Genomic DNA, 21,097 nt, shown 5'->3' with positions numbered 1-21,097 from the left:
ACACAACGTCGTCTCTTCCAGAGTCCAAACTTGCTGCCTTTGTCTGTTGTCGCTGTTTGATGTTGTAATTCAGTATAATGATGTAAGTAAGACTGAAGGTTATGAATAGAGATATGAAGAGGACGCTTATTCTCACGCTGTTGTATAAGCAGGCCAATTATGACCCACATCTAGCCAGCCTGTTGCTTTCAAAAGAAAGATAATAAACAAATGATGCAAGATTAATGTTAACAGCAAACACATTTTTGCCTGAAAACCCTGCCCTCGATATTTATGGCAACCAGGACTTTGAAAGGTCACACTGGTGCTGTAATGTGAAGCAGGATTCAGCTGGCTCTTGAGTAACAAATCCCCGAGTCATGAGTGACCGGACCCAGAAGTAGAAGGTCACTTTTTGCTTCCATGGTTGGATAACACAATGCACTTTCATCTTTCAGCGTTTTTCAGTTGCCAGAAAATTCTTGTTATCATTGGCATGTCATGATCTCTGTGACAAATGTCGAGGGTTTTTATCAAAGCTCCTGCGTGCTTCCACTGCCGGGTGATTAAACCGGGTCACCCCACATATCCTTATCAAATCCGGAGCTGTTTATCTTCCACTTTTATTGAGTTATTACCAGCTGAGATTGTAAAGTAGATCCAATCAAATCAAACAAGCCCTGTTTAAATCTTGTAAACTCAACTTTCAGCTGAAATGTGCCAGAAAAAGAAAAAGAAAAATTCACCTGTTTCTTTACATTTATCCTTGAGCAGCAGCAACAAACTATCCTTTATAGAAAAAAAAACCTCAACTCAACAAACTCTCTTTTCTCCATTTAATCAAAGCCAATGCAACAGAATTTTTAAGGCTGAAAATCAATATAAAGTTAGAGTCAGCACCAAAGTAGCTTAGCTTAGCATAAAGACTGGAAACAGCTAGCCTGGCTCTGTCCAAAGGTAACAAAATCCACCTGCCAACACCTCGGACGCTCACTCATTGACACATTATAATTCAGTACAAAAACAACACATATGTGGTATTCACGCCAGGTTATGCGACTATTTCTTGGCTGGGTGTAGTCTTGTTGTCTTTGTGAGGTTTCCAGGTAACCAGCAGAAACTCAAATAAGTGACTGCACCCGACCAAGAAATAGTCAAACACATAAACCACCGTAAAACCACAATATGTTATTGTCATACATAAGTATTTGAATGGATTAAACAACCAAGCTTAATAGGTGCTGGGAAGCCAAATTTGTGACCATTTGAGAGAGCCAGGCTAACAGTTTCCCCCCGTTTCCAGTCTTTATGCTAAGCTAAGCTAACAGCTACTGGCTGCAGCTTCATATTTAACAAGAGTGTAGTATTGATCTTCTCCTCTAATTCTCTTCCAGAAAATAAGAAAACAAATAAGTGAAAAGACGAACTATTCCTCTAATGTGATCTCTCAGACTAAACAAGGTTACCCCGCATGGGACAAACCAACTTAGTAAATTGTCTGTAATGAAGGTGCCCAATGTATAGCTCTAGCCAGTTGCTCCAGCTGTTCATAACATCAAACTTAGCGAATTTATAACATAAGTGTTTACTAAGTGGACATTTAAACATCACTAAACTAGTTCTTGTGTAAAGATGAGTTGTTACTAAATATTCACAGCTACTAACTGCCAAGTGGGCCTGTTGCGTTAGCTAGCAGAATAAACCAACTGACAAAACTAACATTAGCTTGCTAATATCTGACGCACTGAGATTGAACAGTAAAAGAGGTAACATGTAATACAGTCAACATATCTGACCTGACACTAAACACACTAAACTTAAAATTACAAAACTTGCCAACAACTTAAGACTAAATGACCAAATAACGTGTGTTAGCTTAGCATAATTGCGCAATTTCCCTCTCTTTTGTAAACTATATGAATACTACAAATTCTAAAACATATTTCACACATTTCTTCAGGTATGCAGATATAAATAAAACAAAAGTACATGCCTATGTTCACAAATGTTTGGGTGTTAGGTTTATTTTATCTTTTCTTCCCTAAAACTGTTATTTTTGGAGGTTATATTACAGCTCAGCAACAGTGACTTTCTGTTTATATAGTTGGTTGCTTCTTATTGGACAGTGTTACTTATGTTTCCTGCACATTACTAAAGTGTTACCTAGCTCAGACATCTCTTAAGTTTTAATGGTGCAACCTTATTTAGTAAATCACTAGTTTGACACCAGCTGGGTGTTACTAAAGAACTTAGGAAGGACTTGACGCAAAAACTGATGGATTTACAAACAGTTGGTGTGTCTTAACTGTCTTGTAAAATTGAGCAATGTCTGGGCTTCTTACTGACTTTCTCTATCAGTTGTGGTATCACTTATATTATTATTCCTGATGGCACCTTTGAGTTTACAGTTAAGGGCTTTTCTCAGAAACTTCAGTTTCAACAAAACAAGAGAAGAAGGACTTGAAGTGAGATGCTGCATGACTAAACATGCTGAATTTTTTAAATTATCTTTTAGTTAAGATACTAGAAATCTTCCACATTATGAGGAATGTATCTCCACTGCACACACTTGTCTCGAGTCCCAGTTCCTGTTTGTAGATGATGGACTTTCGCTGTCATCGGAGGCCTTTTCCTTCTCAAGTATGAGGAGGGGCCTGAAAACATGTTGTTCCTCATGTTCGAAGTGTTTTATGTCAAATCCTGCTGTCAGAAAGAAAAAAACACACCCAAAGTGTAGAGCAAAAACAGTGAGTTCATTTAATAATCTTTGTGTCTCTGTGTAAGAAGAGTGCGTCGGCATGTGTCAATGTAAAGTCTAAATAATTAAAAACAAGACAATATGCAAAAAAAAAGAACATCCAAATACATAAAATGGGAAGCTGGAAAGATCTCTGTTTTGTTTAAAGGATATGTTCACATTTTCTCAAGTCTAGCTTAACTATACTGGTTAAGAGATCTATTCGAAAACCAAGTAATTTTGCTGTAAGTGATTCACAGTCCTTAGTAAAAATGAGGCTTCAGCGCTCTCAGTTAGGCAAATTAAATGGTTATCTTCCAAAGCTACCATGTTTTTACTATGAATTTCCCTATTTGTGTTGTTATCTTTTGTTAGCAAGGAAACACTGCCTGTAGAATAAGGAGAAAGCGGGAATTTTGTCCTCAGCAATTTTGGAATATACCAACATTTTTGCACAGAAAAGGACTGTAGGTTTTCTCAGTCGCCCATTAATTACATTGAAGTTTTGTTAGGAAGGAATCTGCACAGATCAGGAACAATTGTAGACACCAACAACTTTTTCTCTGTATGTAAAATGTCCTTGGGTTACGTGAAAGGCACTTAAAAAGTAATTTAATCTTCTTTTTATCATTAGTGCTATAGTAAATGTGAACCTATCCTTTACAAAAATGCACCCAACCTCATCTTCAGGCCAAATCTATCGTTTTATGTGTGTTTCAGCCTATTTTTTATGACTGTTGACTGTTGTTCAAAATGGAATAAACCTTTTTTTAGGGTACAAAATTAAATTAGACAGCTTGAAATAATTATACAATTTAATAAGCAATAACTGCTCAATGTGAGTCAAAAATGTTTTGTCAAAGTTATTTTCACACAGACTTGCAATCCTAACAGAAAAGCCTAAACAATATAAAAAAACAAGAAAGAAAGAGAGAAAGAAAGAAAAAAGAAAGAAAGAAAGAAAGCTTTCTTACTGATTAGCAGTTCATTGGTATTTGGTGTTATGTAAATCTCTTAAAGTGGTACTAGCTTCTATCTTGATAATTGTAAAAATGAAGCACATGTTTCTGAAGAAAATAAAGAAACACAGATGCATAAAGTGTTAAAGTACAAAAAAAAAAAAAAAAAAAAAACTGGCCTCAGACTACAGAACTTCAGGCTGAGCCTTTCTGTCGCTCGTGTCGTGCAAAACCAGGTCACTCTTTGTCTTTTCAGCAGGCATGCGAGTCCAGATCATCCAGCTCAGCTTAAAGTCAGTCAGTTTAACACTGGCAGCCTGAAAAAAAAAAAGGGGATTCTGGGGAGGAAATTAGCAGCTAACTCTGCTGTGGTATGTGACCTCACACAGCAGCAGCCAAGCCTGAGACTGAGGCCAAGAAACTTAAGAAACATAATACAGTATGAACACACACACACATACAGAAAAGACTGTACGCAGGAGATCCTGAAGGTTTTCTTTATTTAAGAGACCTCATGCAACACAACCAGTACCAATGTCCTTCTATTCAATGGAGTGCGATTATTAACATAGAAATGAATTTGATTTCTCTATGATTTGATGCTTTTGTCTATTGAACTACGATAACACTGATATATATATACATATATATATACAGAGAGATATATATTGATTAAAGCAGTATGATACAGATGTATTCAAATGAAATGCAGTAATCGCTTTAAACACAAATTAAAAAAAAAAAAATCTTCAAGAAACCTCAATTTGACACAAAATGTTAACACTAGGTATATAAAAACACATAAAAAAGGCCAACATTTCCAGACAAAAAGCATGACAACAGTATACACAATATATTTTTTTTACATTTTTCCAATTGTATTTTTTAAGTAGGCTTATGTTGACTGACAGCTAATGTTATTTACATTAAAAATGTAAAAATATAGTTTATGGCCATGTGAAATATTCCTGAATCAGCACACCAACCGTTGTAAAAGCTGGTTTTTGTTCTCTTGTCTCAAGTTTGAGGTTTACATTGAACTCGGGTGGAACATGAAAAGTCTGCGCCTCATGGCACACACCTGCAGACACCCTGACTCAGCGACACGCCCTCGTCAAGGTTTCAGCTAAAAAGTGGACTACTGTTCTCCTACATCTGCTGCGGTTTCCTCGGTTTCCAACCCAAATATTTCTCCCCCCCCCGCCGTTGCCAAAATCATATTCAAGGGTGCGGCTAGTGACCGTCGTGATGTAGCCACATGTGTGCGTTTAACAGCTGACTAGGCTCATTTTCAGTAAGGCGTTAGAAATCACTGTAGGTCAGGCAGCTTGAAAGGAGGATTTGTTACTTTTTTTTGGGTGGGTCTTGAGAGGAGATTTTATCGTCAACAAATCTCATGTGCAGAATCGATCATCTTACTGTTATTGTGTGTGTATCCAAAGTCTGATACATCTTCTTCCTCTATGCCGTAGAGCTCCGTCGTTGTCCAAAAACTATTAAAAACACGTCAAAAAGCCACATCGCTGCACTGGGTGACATTTTCCTTTGCCACGAAGATTACGGACATGTTAGTTTGTTTAGAAAAAGCTCCACGTTTTCAGTCTCTGGAGCTCAGTGGCATCCACGGAACAACTCTCTGGAGACTGAAAACGTGGTCGCTGTTATTAGTCTTTGGAGCCGTTTCTAAACAAACTAACATGTCTGAAATCTTTGTAATGAAGGATTGTGTCACCCAGTGCAGCTGTGTGGCTTATTGATGTGTTTCTAATAGTTTTTGGACAACAACGGAGGTCTACTGCACAGAGGAGTAAGACATATCAGGCTTTGGATACACACACAATTACAGTAAGTAGAATCAATCCATTGTTGGTTTGATCTGCACCAAAGATTTCACCTTGTGAGGCAGCTCGATTTGCAAGATCACGACAAGAATCCATCTCGTCAGGGTTCAAGTTTGTGCTTGTGTCCGAACCACCGGCGGTTCAGACCGATCAGCGTCCTACGAGGATTCTCGCATGATCTTGCAAATCCAGCCGCCTCTCAAGGTTAAGACAGTGGTAGACGGTGATGGGTCATCCAATCATTCGCTACGTATTTTTTTGAAAAGCGCCTGCCCTTTTCCAAACAGTTTCCAAGGACGACTTCTCAGATGGTTCTGTGTAACAAACCATCTGGCGCGCCTGGTTACACAAGATTTGTTGACAATAAAAACATAGAAAATCGCCAGCCTTATCCTTAAAAGCAAAGCTACTTTCCAAATGTCTTTGATTTGAAACTGTTTTTTGGAGGATTCTCTTTTTACTTGCAAAGATGATGTTTAATCTGTTTGAATCCCTTGGAACAGCAGCATGCAAAAGAGCCACGAACTTTCATGTAGTGCTTTTAAAAACACATTTTCAAGACTTGTACTCTAAAGCCAAAGAAGTCAAATCTAACTTGAGTCAAATGTTTCCACCTCTGCTGAAGCTTACAGCAATAAGAACAAAAAGCTTGACTCAGTCCAGAGTCTGTTGGCAGCCTGCAGCGTAAACGGAGATCAGATAAGAGTTGCTGACTAAGCTCCCTGGCTGACTTCTCGGGGGAATGGTGGTATCTAAGGTAAACTTGGGCTTTATTCAGACTTTCTCAGGAGCTGGTGCAGTGTTTACTCATGAACATGTGGTGTTGAGCATTGCAATATGTGCCTTTTTTTTTGAACCACAACCCCCTTCCCTCCCTCCCCCCTTTGACAGTGGCTGACCACCCTGACAGAGACTACAAAATGATTGAAAAAAGATTGTGCAGAGGAGGGGTGGGGGGGGGAGTTTAGAGAGGAGTCAGGACTTTTAGCCTTGTGCAAAAATATTGATCAAATGCCTGATCACGCATTAGGTGTAATGACAGATGTCAATCACTTAAAGTGCCTGTGTAACAACAATCACGATTGAAAAATCAACCTCAAACATAAAAATCAAAAAAAAAGGTGACAAAATGACGGTATTGATGTAAACTACCAGTAAAACAAAAAAAATTTAAGTACAATCTCAGAGTTGGTTAGAAATATTCAGGTATATTAGGGGTGCATGAAAGCATTAGTGAACCTATAGTATACAACTACTGTCACCTGATGTAAAAAATATATATTTGGAATGCTTCAGACAGATAACTGGTTTCCCTCACTTCCTTTTATGCCACATATGGAGCTTGACTTTGGTAAATGAGAGAGCTGTTGACAAGGGTGCATAGGATTTCTCATTTGTTTAGTGTGGCGCAACCTCAAATGCGCAACACAATACTGATGAAACAATTGTTATAAAAACCACCGTCTGCATTTCCTGAATGAATACAGCAAACTGCAAAAACCCTTATAACCACGTATTAAAGAGACTAGATCCCAGTTTTGTGTTTGGTTAAATAAAAAGTATCTTCCTCCCGCGTCTGGAGGAAGATCCATCCACGACCCGCCCGTCAGGCATGAAGATGTAAGCTGACACAAGAGAACAGCTAGCAGACGCAGCTAAAGCACCAATGAAGTCACCAAGAGGCAAGTGTCAAAAAAAATGGGTGACGTTCTGTCTTTGAGGATCTCAGCGCCTGCCTCCCTGCAAATTGTTCTCCCTCGTTTTGCCCTTTCTGTTAGCTGAAGCACCTTTTTACAAATCTTCTCAGCTGCATCCAGGCTGTTAGGAGGAGAATATTTTACAGTAACTTATCCCTTGATTTCTTTAACAGGACCCATAATTGGGGTCACAAGCCTAGAAGTGATGGATCATTGTTTGACAGTATACATGTGTTATGTATTGAGGATCCTGAACCCATGGATGAGAGGCTCTCATCTGACTCCTAGACTGAAAAAAGTTAGAGAAACCCTGCCTTATCTAAGGTTTTACTTTGGATTAGTTACCTATGACTGTAAGTTTCTACTCACCTCCATCTGCTAATGATTAATGCTTTATTAATGGCACTGCATAGCTTGTTACGTTACCTTTTTCTGGTTTATGTTAGCATTAGCAGTCTACCGGCTACAAGCAGTTAGATAAATAAGATGCAGGGGAGGGTAAGGCTTGAGAAATATGTACCCAGGACAGAGTCTCTTTAATGGGGTTAGACGGTGGTAGGAAGTGAGGGGCTGTCCGTCTCCACCTTCTGCTCCGGCGAGAAGCAAAGGAAGAGGCGGCTGCCCAGGCTCTTGAAGGCAAACCGAAAGTACATGATGTGACCCATGGCCACGAAGGAGACAGAGATGATGACCAGCAGCCCGAAGGCCTCTGGGTTAGGAGCCAGAATCACCATGATGAAGTGCAGCAGGTCTAAGAGGTAATTCATGGAGTTCTGGACGCCGTTGATCACACCTCGCTCCGACTCAATCACATTCTCCTGGATGAGCTGCGTCACTGTCAGGTCAAAAGACCACAGACCTGCAGGACAGAGATCAACGGTCATTTACTGGTGGTATTTTTACAGCAGCATTAAAAATGACTTTAGACCTCAACAGTAGCTATAGCTGGAATTATCAGGCAAAATTATTGGCATCAAAGGTTGAAATAATTGTGCTGACGTAGAGGTCTGCAGTGACATTCCAGTCGCTTATGAAAAAGATGAACCTGTGGACCTGCTTAGGTCACCTGTATAAGTCATGAGTCATGATTTAGAAAACAGCGTTTCATAATCTTATGAAAGGAAGTGAAGCACAGCAACAAAGCACTGTAACACCTACATCCTCTTTCAATAATGAGCGTCTGCTTTGTTCCAAAACAAAATAACTGTAATTCAGTGCAACATCACTCTATTTAGATACCATAAATAGCTGGAAAAAATGTAAAATTCAATCCTTTAGCACCATCTTTCTAACTGTTACTCACCAATTCTAGCAGCAATGACGCCAGCGAACAGCAGACTAACAGACAGGTAGGACTGCAGAGGTGGCTGCTCTTCAGCCGGTGCAGGAGTAGTTGTAGCGTTGCCGCCGGTAAGAAAGCTGGTGAGGCTGTGGTCAGCCTCGGGCAGCGTCTTCTCTCCGATCAGGTGGGTGTAAAGGTCCTTGAAGGGCGAGACAGTGAGGTCGAAGGGGCTCCCGGGAGCGAAGACGGAGACGACGCACATTATAAGGCAGGTGAGCTGGGCGATGCCTGAGATGAAGCCCGTACGGATCAGGCCGCATTTCTTGCGAATCCAAGTGAAGGCGACGGTGCCGCAGATGCCCGAGACGGCCGAGGCCCCCATCAGCAGGCTGAGCACCGAGCCGTTGAGGCCCTGAGTGTAGGCGTAGCCCGTGGTGATGCAGTCGAAGCCCAGAACAGTCATGTAGAGGAAAGCCAGGGACATGCCAGCGAAGAAGATGTTCTGGTTGTAGTAGGCGACCCAGCCGGCCTTCAAGGTGCGAAGAGGTTCAGACACCTGATAGCAACAGCCTTGCTGTTTGGGAGAGTCGGCCTTGGTCACCACTGAGGTTTCATTCATCAGCGGCTGGGACGACTCCTCAGGACTCTGGCCGTTCTCCGGGTCTGAAAAATGACAGAATGATGAAGAGGTTTGTTTAGTTTTCCAAACTCAACCAATGAATCGGCTGCTTGTTACCAAAAATAAAAAAGCAAATATAACCGTCTACCAGGGTTTTTTCACTCTGAACTAGAGCTGCAACAGTTAATTAATCTACAACTATGCTGATTCAGTTGTCAAGCAAAAAATGACAAACATTTCCTGGTTCCAGCTTCTCATATGTGACAATTTGCAGTTTTTCTTAATTGAATATCTGAATGTTTTGGACTGTTAGTCAGACAGAAACACCAACCATGGCCTCTAAGAAACTGTGAAGGCAATTTTTTCACTATTTATTACCATTTCATAGACTAAACAATAAATATTGATGATGAAAATGAGTTGTAGTTGTATTCTGAGCTCTCAGATGGTACAAATCAAACACACACCTTTCGTTGGGCTGAGTTGTTTGAGCTCCTGCTGCTCCTCCTTTTGTCCGGCTTTCGCGGCCAACGCCGGCGTCTTCTGGTAGACCTTCCACAGCAGCGCGTACTCCACACACATGGAGCACAGGTTCCAGCCGGAGATGAAGCCGCAGCCAATGAAATGGGAGCCAAAGGCCATGATCTGGCCCACCAGCATGGGAGCCAGGATGTTGGTCAGCTGGTCGATAATCCGCACCGTGGCGTTCATGTCTGTTGGAGAGTGGAGGGAAGTGTTGTCAGTATCGACAGTTTCTTCATAACTGATTTAGTATTGATTGATGTCAAAGGAAAAGTCAGCTGGCTCTTATATTTTTTGTAGGTTTTACATTCATATGGCAGCAGGTTTTACTAGAACGATGGTACTACACAGCAGAATGATAACGGTCATCAAGTTCATAAGTGCTGAGAATGACTCGCACCATGTGAGCAAATCTTTTAAATAGCTTATAACAATCAGCAGAAAACCACAGGGACATAAAAAAGTAAAAACAAGACAAGAGTGATTCAGCATCCGGGGTCCAAAGGCCGACACATTGGACTGATCTGATAGCAGGGAACACGTGAGGCCTACATTGAGTGATAAGCAAGCAGCTGGTAGGAAAACACTGACCTGCCAACTTGCTGCTGTCCTGACCGGCCACAACCACCACCCAGTCCCTCTGGATGGTGATGGATGTAGCCGTGCTGGCCAGGTTGGCGATGTTGGCGATGGTGATCACCAGAATGTAGCAGGTAGTCTGCAAAAAAAAGAGAGGAGATTTTAGATTTGTATGTTTTTATTAATCAAATCAATAAGAAAAGGCTGACATCAGTGTCCCGTATTTCACCAGGGAAAAAAAGCTACATTTGAGAGAAGTCTGACAAAATATATAAATTTTTCTTAACAGAAATATAGTTTTCTCATCCCTTTAATCATCTTGTGACCCCCTTAGATTTATTAATCTGCAGCTGAAAATAGTCCCCAACTAATCCACTTTTCACTCCTGTTTGAGTATTATTTTCTAAAAAAAAGAAAAACTATATATTTGTAACCTGCTGTTAATAAAATGCACATCTTTAGTAGGAATGAATGGGCTTGAGGATGTGAGATACAGACAGTAGGGGGGGCTGCAACTAACGATTCATTGTTCAATCATTTGGTCCATAAAACATCAGAAGATTGAAAAAAAAGCAGAAAATTCTACAATTTTAGAAGCTGCAGCTTTCAAATGTTTGTGCATTTCTTGCTTGATAAATGACTTCATTAATTAATTGATTATCATAATAGTTGCCAGTTCATTTTCTTTTTTAATAAAATACTAAAAGACGGAACTAAGAGGAAAAAAAATATAGTGGCAACAACAGTGATGGTAATACATTTGATTTAGAAATGTAAGTAATGAAATAATAATGAAAAAAGAATAATAATAATAATAATAATAATAATATAGAGTAGATAATAAGTTTGGCTCAGGGGGGATCTTAGCGTGTACAGTTTTTTAGACAGTTTGGCTCGACTCCTGATCCAGTGATTGATTATCTCTATTCTATACATTTAGTTCAGTTATTTACCGTTAAACTGTCTCTGGTCTCAACAGTTTTTTTTTTGTTATCTGCTTAAGTGCAGCTGCGCTATAAGTTCTACGAAGAAACTTATCTGTTTGCTAAGTGAGCAGATGTGGTGTTCAACCAATAAAAGTAGAGCATGTGTACTGAAATATGGGGTCCATAGGTTCACTTATTTCCATCTAATATTACTGTGAAACCGGACAGGAAAGGATAAGAACATTTGGGTGTGGTTGGCTTCTAACTCCCACATCTTCACCAGCAGCCTGGCGTTACCTCGTTAAAGGTTCATTTTCTATCCAGGCTAAATCGATTACGCGACTTATCGTTGCAGCTCTAGAGGCTGGAAAGTCTTTTTCATGGGGTTTGTTGACTGTGAGGAGAATATGAAATAACACCAGCCATATTCTTTAAAGATAAAGATATATAAGATATACTGTTTTTGGTTATTTTTACAGTACAGATTTCACCTGATGTTGATGACAAAATACTTAATAAACTAAAAGTGAAGCCAAACGTCTAAACGGAAAAAAATCAGCAACTTTCTGCTGAAAAAATAATCTCAAACAGTAACAAAGTAAGTGCTTAAAAGAAAGAGCATGACAGCTAATGTAATACTCGACATGTGACCTCAATAACAGCGGCGGTATAGAAATCCAGCATAACAACAACAACAACAACAAAAAAAAGTGAACAAATCGCATATTTTGTCTGTAAATGTCTCAGTTATGAAGCACACTGGCCTGGTACATTGTTTGATGATTTATATGCATATTGAAACACAGCTGCTCTCATCAGAATAGCAGCAGAAATGCCTCAACAGGCCGAGCCACATTTCTCTCTCTCTCTCTCGTCATGTGACAGACCTCGAAGAACCTGCTGACTGCACAGCCTTCAACCAGACACTCAATCTCCTGTTTCACCACCAACCTCTCTCCACCTCCACAAGCACTCCGACACCAGCCGTCCCTCTAAACTCTCTCACATGGTGAAAATCCCCCCCCCCCCCCCTGTCCCACTGCCCTCTCTCTCTCTCTCTCTCTTTCTTTCTCTCTGGAAATCCAAAGGCGTCCCAGAGGAGGAGACCTCCCCCCCACCCCACCCCCCCACCCCCTCAACAGAAACGCTTTTGTGTTTTAACCCGACACCCCTCAAACATCGCTCCGATGACGGAGGGAAACCTGCAACTCTGCAATGTCAGGCTCGGGGTCAGCTGCGGGATCAAGTCCGAGCTGTCATGAAGCCACATAGCTCGACAAGTGTAAACAAGCCTCCGGCACACTAACTCTTGTTTTTCTGCATCGGGGTGTCGAGGGCGTCTGTGCAATTACTTCTCATACTTTGTTTCCTCGTGATAAGAGAACATAATTGAGATTTGTTTTCAAAATCAACAATTGCAAGTTCAGAAATTGATTATCGTAACTAGAAGCAGGATGCAAAATTAACCTTTTTTTTGTCCGTCGGCCAAACGGCTTGTAAATGTTCACATTTTACCAGCTACTCAATAGATTATCATTGTTTTTTTTGGCTTATAAGTGAAGCAAATCTACCAGCCAGTTGCATAGCAATGTATGCTGAGATCATGAAATAAGAAGACAACTTTCTTGTGAATTAATTACATCATGATCTCAAGAAAATAAAGTTTGATACATGGAGAAAAATCTATCTAAGTTAGTGGAGCAGTCAAAGGTCTTCTGGGAGTTAACTACACTCATTTCTTCTTCTGTAAAAGCAGTTCAAGTGGTCATAAACCGGATTGACGTGGAGCTTCATATCAGTAAATGTATGCAAGTATCCTGGGGTCAGAGTTTAGCACTTGAGGAAAAAGGTTAAAAACACTTTCAATGAACGTTGATGTGTAAGACTGGGAGGGGGGGAGATCTTACCAGAACCCATCCATCGTAAAGCTTCACAAGCTCTTCTTTAAACTGGAAAACAACCATCAGGAGGATCCCGCACACGATGACGCAACTGTTCTGGACCAGCAGCGATGTCTGAGCCACTGTGAAAAGACCACGATCGAGCATTAGGGACACAAGTCTGACCAAAGACAACAGATTTCTGTCTGATGAATTAGTTCATTAGAGCGGCTCCACAAGATTTCCTGCACTCTGATCTACTATTACACCATCTTTGCCAAATATCCTGTGGATAAACATTCCACAAGAGGTGCATTTAACTGTGTAAATGAGGCAGGAGAACGCTGTACATGGCACAGTAATATCCCTCACTATAAAAGTGCTCCAGATAACTACAAACGTTTTGGCAGCTTATACTTGATTTTGTGTTGTTTTACCTTTGAGTCTGGGGTTTCTGTCCACCCAGTCCCCGATGATGGCCCCCAGAAGCAGCACGGAGCCCGCCACCACCAGCCCGTACACGGCGGTGAGCAGCAGGCTGTTTCCATACAGCTCTACCAGGAAAACTGCCACGGCGAAGTTCCACATTCGGTCACCCTGTCAATGACAAACTCTCATTATTTAAAGGCCTGGTTGATTCATGGTATCCACGTTGGGGGCCGCAAGGAAATGCTGTGTGGATGCTGCATAAATAAAAAAAAAACTGACACCCTTGTAGACATGGTAACTATGTGTAAACACCGGTATTGCGTGGTGAGCTGTTGCGACATTGAAAACATGTCATTTTTTTGTCTTGTCATGATGGTAATAACAACACGTTATGCAACAATAACACATTAATAATGTGTATAACATCCAGTTTAACACCGAACACACTGTCATCATGATGAACATTTCCAAATATATGATTGTCTCTCATTTATTATAAACGAATCATGTTTCAATGTGCACTCAATTCTCATGCACCTCACTACCAGAGCGATATTCACGTGACTGCACTAATGTACAGTGTATGATACTACAGCATTGAGCAGATACACCCTCATTACATTATTTTATTGATTTTATGTCTTTGCTTGATTTATGCTGCCTACTTTATGTTTGCTTTTTTTGATCCTACAGCTGTTTGTTTGCTTATTTTTGTGGATTAAATGACTTTTACTTATATTGAGGTGAGATTCCTTCTAAAAGCCTCTAGGGGGGATTTTTTTCCTCTAAATTTCACCTGCACAATTTGCTACTTCTCTTTTGGTTGTTGCGTTTCTGCTGCTTTGTTTTACCGTGCAAATAAATAAAAAAATAATTAATTAATTAATTAATTAACAAAAAATACTAAGCAAATAGTATATTATAATTAGGGTTATATCTCTAGTCTCTATTCTACTGTATTTATTTCTTTTACCTACCTCACAGTTTTATTTTGTTTTTTTGTTTTTTTAATTCTGATTTATGCAAAGTGGCTGCTGTAACACCCTTTGGGATCAATCAGTCTATCTATCCATCTATATATCTATCGATCTGTCTATTTAAATGGGGACAGAGACTATCTATCTATCTATCTATCTATCTATCTGTCTATCTATCGATCTGTCTATCTGAATGGGGGGCAGCAGATACAGTAACGTGGTAACCTGTAACAGTTGAAATGTGTCACTTACCCATGTTGACAGTGCATGTCCCATATAAATAAGGAATTTAGCTGAAGTGAAGAAGTCTCGGATAGATTCTGTGAAGAAAACATTGATTTATCAGCATGTTTATTCCCTGATGTGATGGGTCCGTTTGGAAAATATGCGGTAAATAAATAAAAATAAATAAATAAATAATTTAAAAAAAAACGACCTACCACAGCATGTCCTCTGACGTCCAGAGTTTTCCATTTTAAAGCTATCCGAAATGCAAAAAGAACCAGATGAATTTAGCTTATTATGATTTTTTTTTTTTTTTTTTTTAGCTTTACGCTGTCTAGTCTTTTGTAATGTAAAAAATAAAAAGGGGGGGTGGAGGGGGGTGGTCGACCTCGGCTACCGCTGCAAAAGACCGACACAAAAACAACAAAAACAGCGACGTTTCTCCCCGTTTCTCCCTTCCAAACTTAGCTATCACTGTAGCTGAAGTTGGAAAGAAATATTGTTAAAAAACGGGGGAACGGTTAGTCTCCAAAAGAGAAGAAAAAAAAAGAAACCCCCGCGATGCCAGGAGCTGTATGAGCTGCTGAAGCTGCTCCGGAGGACGGTTGCTCTGCTGCTGCTGCTGCTCTGCTGCTCGGTGTTTACGTCCCGCCTCGAATATACCCCCGCTGTCACGTGACCGGCCGTTATTTACATTATGTCAAAAAACAAATGGAGGTCCTCCCACTGCACGCGCGCTCCAAAAAAAAAAAAAAAAAAAAAAAAGGAGGGGGTTGGACCACACCTGTGTAAAAAGGTGTGATTATTAGCAATAAATACTCTAATCAGGCCATCTTTTTTTTTCTTTTTTTCAACACAGCTTTACAATTCAATTCAAACTTTATTTCAGTCCAGATAAAAGACAGAACATTACACAGAATTAATGACATGTAATAGAAATACACACTGCGCAAAAGAACCCAAGAATACAGATGTATTATTGCCTGAATATTTTAAGATATGATCCACATATGATGATATATACACAGTGGATACTCTCAGCCAACTCCTGAATGAGACCTGCTAAAATCTGGAGTTCATGTCTTCACAGATACGATATGAGAAGTATTTCATATTCTGAGAAATATCTAGTCAGAGATGGACAGCTGTCATATCTGTAGAAGATTCACTTGTCAGGATATTGTATAGATATGACCAGTAACCATGTTTTAAAGTCCCTACATGAGTGATTTCTGCTGTCTGGATGTTTCAATATATTATCAAAGTGATTTTATTAATATGTTTGTTTGTTTGTTTGTTTTAATACACATATTAATGTCTTACAAAGAGACAACTGTGCCAGTGTCTCCACAGCTGGGGTTGGTAGCCATTTCATTAACAGGGTCATACATGATATTTCTACTTGCACTACACCATCTAGGTCTCTTATTGTAAGTCAAAGTGGGGTCCGGGGACCCCCTCAAGGACCCCCGCAAAAAGAGGAATCATTTATTTTCACTATAATTCCATCAATGTGTAACAGCTGAATATGTGGTTATAAGTTTCATACACTTTCTGTAATAAAACATCTAAAAGCAAAAATCTTGTGTCAGTTTAGGAGTCATTGACATGTCTTGCGTAATATTCTCATGGCATCATTATAAGCTACTTGAAGTCTCTGTAAGCTTGCTGTTTTTTTGTAGTTTGACCACAAGTGTGCAGTATAGAGTGATGTACAACCTGCTCTGAACAGAGACGTATACATACTGAACCTGCGTGAGAGAATGTTTGCTTGTGCATAAATCATGCAGCATTACTTATAAATGCCTCATTTTTTTTTTTTGGATTAGCTCTCTCATCTATCTGTTTATCTTTAAATTCCAATCTAAATCTGGTCTTCAATGAAAAGTCCTTTTTTTTTTTTGGGTTACTTGAGTTTTCTGAAGGCTTAAAGATCCTGTCCAGACATGTTTTGGATGCAAACAAAACACTTTGAATGTTTCTGACATGTTTATTCCACACAAAAAAATTCTGTTATCTTGTTAACATTCTTGAAATGACACCTTCTCCCTCATTAAAAATTCCATAATCTATAAATATGCAAATATATTTAACCTCAGAAGTTTTCCTGCTGGACACAAGATGTCTCCTGCTTCACTGCTGAGTCCGTTCTCAGTGTTTATGCGCTGGAGGCTTTAAGTTTCAACATCACACATCAACTAAGTTGAATATTGCACCAGCATTGGTTTCCAAACTATTTATTTTCTAACATGTTCGTAGGTCCGCCCCTTAAAATCTGATTATCAATGAGCTCAGAGAAATTTTCCACTTTCAGCAAATGAATGTGAAAACAAACTCTGCACATAGATCGTTCTGAGCGGAGGGAGACTTTAAGGTTTAATTGTTTAGTAACTGTTGTGGTGGAGGAATTATTATTAACGTAGGTTAAAGAATATAGTGTTTAAATGCTCAATTACGAGTCTGATATTCAATATGTTTCTCAGGTAGAAGATATATTAGTATAAACATGTGCTTAAAGTATCAAAAGCATTTATTATTGCATGTGATATTGTTATATATTATATTATTTGATTATAATTACTGATGCATTAACGTGTGTGCAGCATTTTAATGTTGTAGCTGGTCGAGGTGGAGCTGATTTTATCCACATTATGTATTGTTAGCGTGTTATTATAATGATATATCATATTCTCTTCCTCTTTCCTCTGAAGTGTTTTGAAGCAGAAGTATAAAGTAACATAAAATCAGTGGTGGAGGAATACTTCAATGTTTTATTTAAGTAAAAGTACCACAATGTAAAAATACTCAGTTGCAAGTAAATGTTCAAATGTTTACTCAAGTACAAAAGTATTATCAGTAAAATGTACTTAAAATATTAGAAGTAAAAGTACTTATTATGCAGAATGGCCCCTTTCATGAGTCTTATATTATAATATATTATATTGTTGGACATTTATTAAATAATTATATGTTTCATATGGAAAACTGTACAATAACTATAGTTGTCAGATAAGTGTAGAGGAGTAAAAAGTAAAATATTTCTCTCTGAAATGTTGTAGTTGTGAGTAGTTGTTCTCATGTACAAGTACTTCAAAATACTACAGAATAAGTACAGTACTTGAGTAAATGTATCGTACTTTCCACCACTGACTGATTGTAAGAGTAGATTATAGATTTAACATAAATACAACCATATAATCTTTTACAGGCAGATTAATTCAGGTTACATTAATTCAGATTTACACTAAAACAGTGTTCAATTGTTATCAGTGGAGATTCAATAACTGATTTACTGCAATAAAACAGCTTAAATTGGGAAACATTTTAGATGTTTTCACGCACTTTAATGAGTTTTTTGCAGATTATATTCTGAACTTTCTTTTTAAAGATACATACACTGAGTTTTAGAAATACTGAAGTGATAAAAAAGAAGAAAACAGAAGTGAGCAAATTGATTGCAAAGTTTAAAGATTAACCGGATCTGCATGTGCATGTGATGCTACACTACACAAGTTAAACTCGAACATTTTGGGCATTTCTGCAGGAATAACTGCAGAAATGCCTGTGACCTGTTTACCAAGAATGAGCCTGTTGCAATCGAACTTGGCAGCGAACAAAGACAAATTGTGTACAAAGCACACAGTTGGATGACTTGCATTTGTTCACCTATGTCAACAGAACAGGATCGCAGCTATAATTACAGGCTGCACAGATCAGAGCTGCTTGGCCCGCATCCATAAAAAGTAATAACAACAGTGGCTCGGTGAGCACACGGAGAATACGTTGCTTTTTAATTTTACGACGTGTCTCGATTCACAATGAACTCTAAACTGAAACCTCATGTCTGTGATGATGTGTGTTGGACTTTTCATTGGACTGTGACTGTGTGATGAATAATGCCAACACATGCACAACAATACACTGTAAAAAAAACTTATATTCTTTGATATAAATAAAATTACTAGTTGTTTGAAACCTAAATTATGAGCATTTAAAGTAAAAATTGAAATTGTAACTGATAACTTTGATCTGTGATTCATTACAAAGTGAGAAAACTCTGTCAACTTGCAGGAAAAATCAGTGTTTACTTTATCTTTTGCACTGTAAAATCTCATAAAAACATATATTATATAATCTTTTACTATTAACTCAGTGTGATTAGATGAGTTTGACAGTCTCAAGTCACTTTCAGTTGACTAAATATCCAATAGATCGTTTACTGAACTCATCAAATTAAGTTATTTAGAAATACTGTCAGCTGATTGGCATACGCTCCCCAGCATGCATTGCGTTCAGGTTAAAATCCTCCAGAAATCCTTCTTTTTTTCTGATATGTACAAAGTTACCCTGAGGGAGGCCGACGTGTCTTTTTATATATGTGTGTCTCAGAGGAGTCAGATGGTCTCGCTGATTAAAATCCAAACAATGCATACCATGACGGAAACACTTCAGACACTTCCTGCACCTGAGACGTAGCATGGATCATTGTTAGCGATTATATTGTCGACATATTAATGCCGCTGTAAATAAAGGCTAAAAGTTCACACAATAAATAGGTCAGATGAGAGAATTTAAGAGTTAAAGCTCTGATGTGAGCTGTGAATCTTAAATTAAGGTAAAATAACAGAAATAAACAGTCTGAGTTGGGGTGTAGAAATGGAAACAACAAATCATTTTGCTGATTTGAATCATTTTGTTCAGCTCATTTCAAAGTTCCAGCGCTGATAATAACTTCACTCCAGTTCAGTCAGCGAAGACACAAGTTGGCCTAAATTCAAAAGCTTTATTTATAGTCTTTGGCTTTGAACCCGTCGATTAAATGGATATAAAGGGACGGCGCCCCATACATAGCATCCAATTGCAGATTCTCCCCCCCAAAGGACCTTGGCACTGGGAAGCAGCGATATGGCAGAGTGACAGCAGAGACAGACAAAACAGGTGAGGTGGGTTAAATGTTCTTCAGCTAAGATGATCATTGGATGATAGAAAGTGAAATAATTGGATAATATATGAGAGGTGGAGCTCTGTTGTTAGTCTGAGCCTATACAAGCACTGCACATTCGTTCATGAGCTCAGCAGTCAAAGTTATGATTGTTTCTGTAGCTTTTCATGGTCTTCTCTTTCAACTCATCCCTACAGTGCTGTGAAAGCTTAAGTATGTCAACAAGAATGTGCTCCATCTGTTGTCTAAACTCCCTCAAGCGCAAGGCACAAAAGCACGCAGAGACTCTCACAAACACGCCAAAAATTTCGGCCGAATCCACCGAAACGACGTGTGGCTGAAGCAAGAGTCTCTTGATTCTTTTTTTTTTTTTTTTTTTTGTGAGAGATTTCTGTTGCAGTCATGTTGATCCAATAAACATTCATTATTATATCCAGCGCTGTTGCAACACACTGTGAAATATGAGATCAGCTCAGAATCTAGTCCACCAAAGTAGGCAGCCAGTTCTAAAGGGTGTGGTGTTGAAAGCAGGCTTATGCAGCTTTTCATGCTTTTAGATTTAAATACATACAATATTTAACCTAAAAATGTATTTAAGTTGATGCATGAGGCAATGAACTAGAACATAAGTTAATCAGTTTCTCCTTCTTCTTCCTTTCATACATATTATTGCAAGTCTATATTCTAAGATTAATCATCTCCAACTTACTTATAAAGAACAAGGTGAGTGGGTCAATATTTAGCAAAGGCTGGACTGGATGAAAAGTAGGCGAGCAGCTGCTCTGTGGCTTCAGGCCTTCAGAGGACATGAAAGCTTCACGTTCACATTTTAGAGAAATTCTGGAAATACATGTATTTATTTTCTTGCTGAGAGTTAGATAAGAAGATTGAGTGTGATATCAATCTTCTCATCTAACTCTCAGCAAGAAAGCAAATGAGCATATTTTCCGAAATGTTTAACTGTTCCTTTAAAGCCTTTATTATTTCAGTAAATTGCGCGTTTAATGGTGCATTTTACTAACTCTTAGTGTTCAACAAGCACTGAAAAAAACACTAATTATCATCCGGTAAAATGTTTTATCTGTTAAGTGACCATAAGCATAATAAATATATGCTTACTTTGATATTTTATGTACCTTAGACAGCATTTAACCAGTGCTGATAATGACTTTTCAATTTATGTCTACTTGTGTTCTTCTTCCCTGACTGAACTGGAATGAAGTCATTATCAGCACTGGTTAAATGCAGTCTAAGGTACATAAAATATCAAAGTAAGCATATATTTATTATGCTTATGGTTGAATAATATGTCACTTAGCAGATAAAACATTTTACCGGATGATAATTAGTGTTTTTTTCAGTGCTTGTTGAACACTAAGGGTTAGTAAAATGCACCATTTAACGCACAATTTACTGAAATAATAAAGGCCTAGTTGTGTGTGTGTCTGTCTGTATTCATAGTGTACAGGGACACATTTTTGGGTCAGTGGTTATGGTTAAGGT

At 38.8% G+C, this 21,097-nt stretch overlaps 1 protein-coding gene across 1 annotated transcript; it reads right to left on the bottom strand.

Moving 5' to 3' along the window:
* Positions 1 to 4,158: 4,158 nt before the first annotated feature.
* Positions 4,159 to 15,378, bottom strand: slc40a1 (solute carrier family 40 member 1). Its single transcript, XM_067602963.1, has 8 exons — positions 14,868 to 15,378; positions 14,680 to 14,747; positions 13,459 to 13,618; positions 13,049 to 13,164; positions 10,228 to 10,354; positions 9,582 to 9,827; positions 8,517 to 9,158; positions 4,159 to 8,072 (listed from the first exon to the last, which is right to left on the bottom strand). Exons 1-8 carry the CDS (start codon positions 14,899 to 14,901, stop codon positions 7,759 to 7,761), a joined length of 1,707 nt encoding a protein of 568 aa, XP_067459064.1. The 5' UTR covers positions 14,902 to 15,378; the 3' UTR covers positions 4,159 to 7,758.
* Positions 15,379 to 21,097: the final 5,719 nt, after the last annotated feature.

The sequence above is a fragment of the Thunnus thynnus genome, chromosome 11 (assembly GCF_963924715.1).
Source record: "Thunnus thynnus chromosome 11, fThuThy2.1, whole genome shotgun sequence".
Taxonomy (NCBI): domain Eukaryota; kingdom Metazoa; phylum Chordata; class Actinopteri; order Scombriformes; family Scombridae; genus Thunnus; species Thunnus thynnus.
Note: the sequence above shows the minus strand (reverse complement) of the source record. Positions and strands in the feature narration are given on the sequence as shown.

Bases quoted from the DNA above. Each gene is read 5' to 3' on its own strand.
- slc40a1 (XM_067602963.1), bottom strand. From the start codon at position 14,901: ATGGAAAACTCTGGACGTCAGAGGACATGCTGTG. The intron at 10,355-13,048 runs GTAAGATCTCCC...TTTTTTTTGCAG, and splicing joins TTTACGATGGATGGGTTCTG to ACTACCTGCTACATTCTGGT. The intron at 8,073-8,516 runs GTGAGTAACAGT...TCTGTCCTGCAG, and splicing joins CGTCATTGCTGCTAGAATTG to GTCTGTGGTCTTTTGACCTG.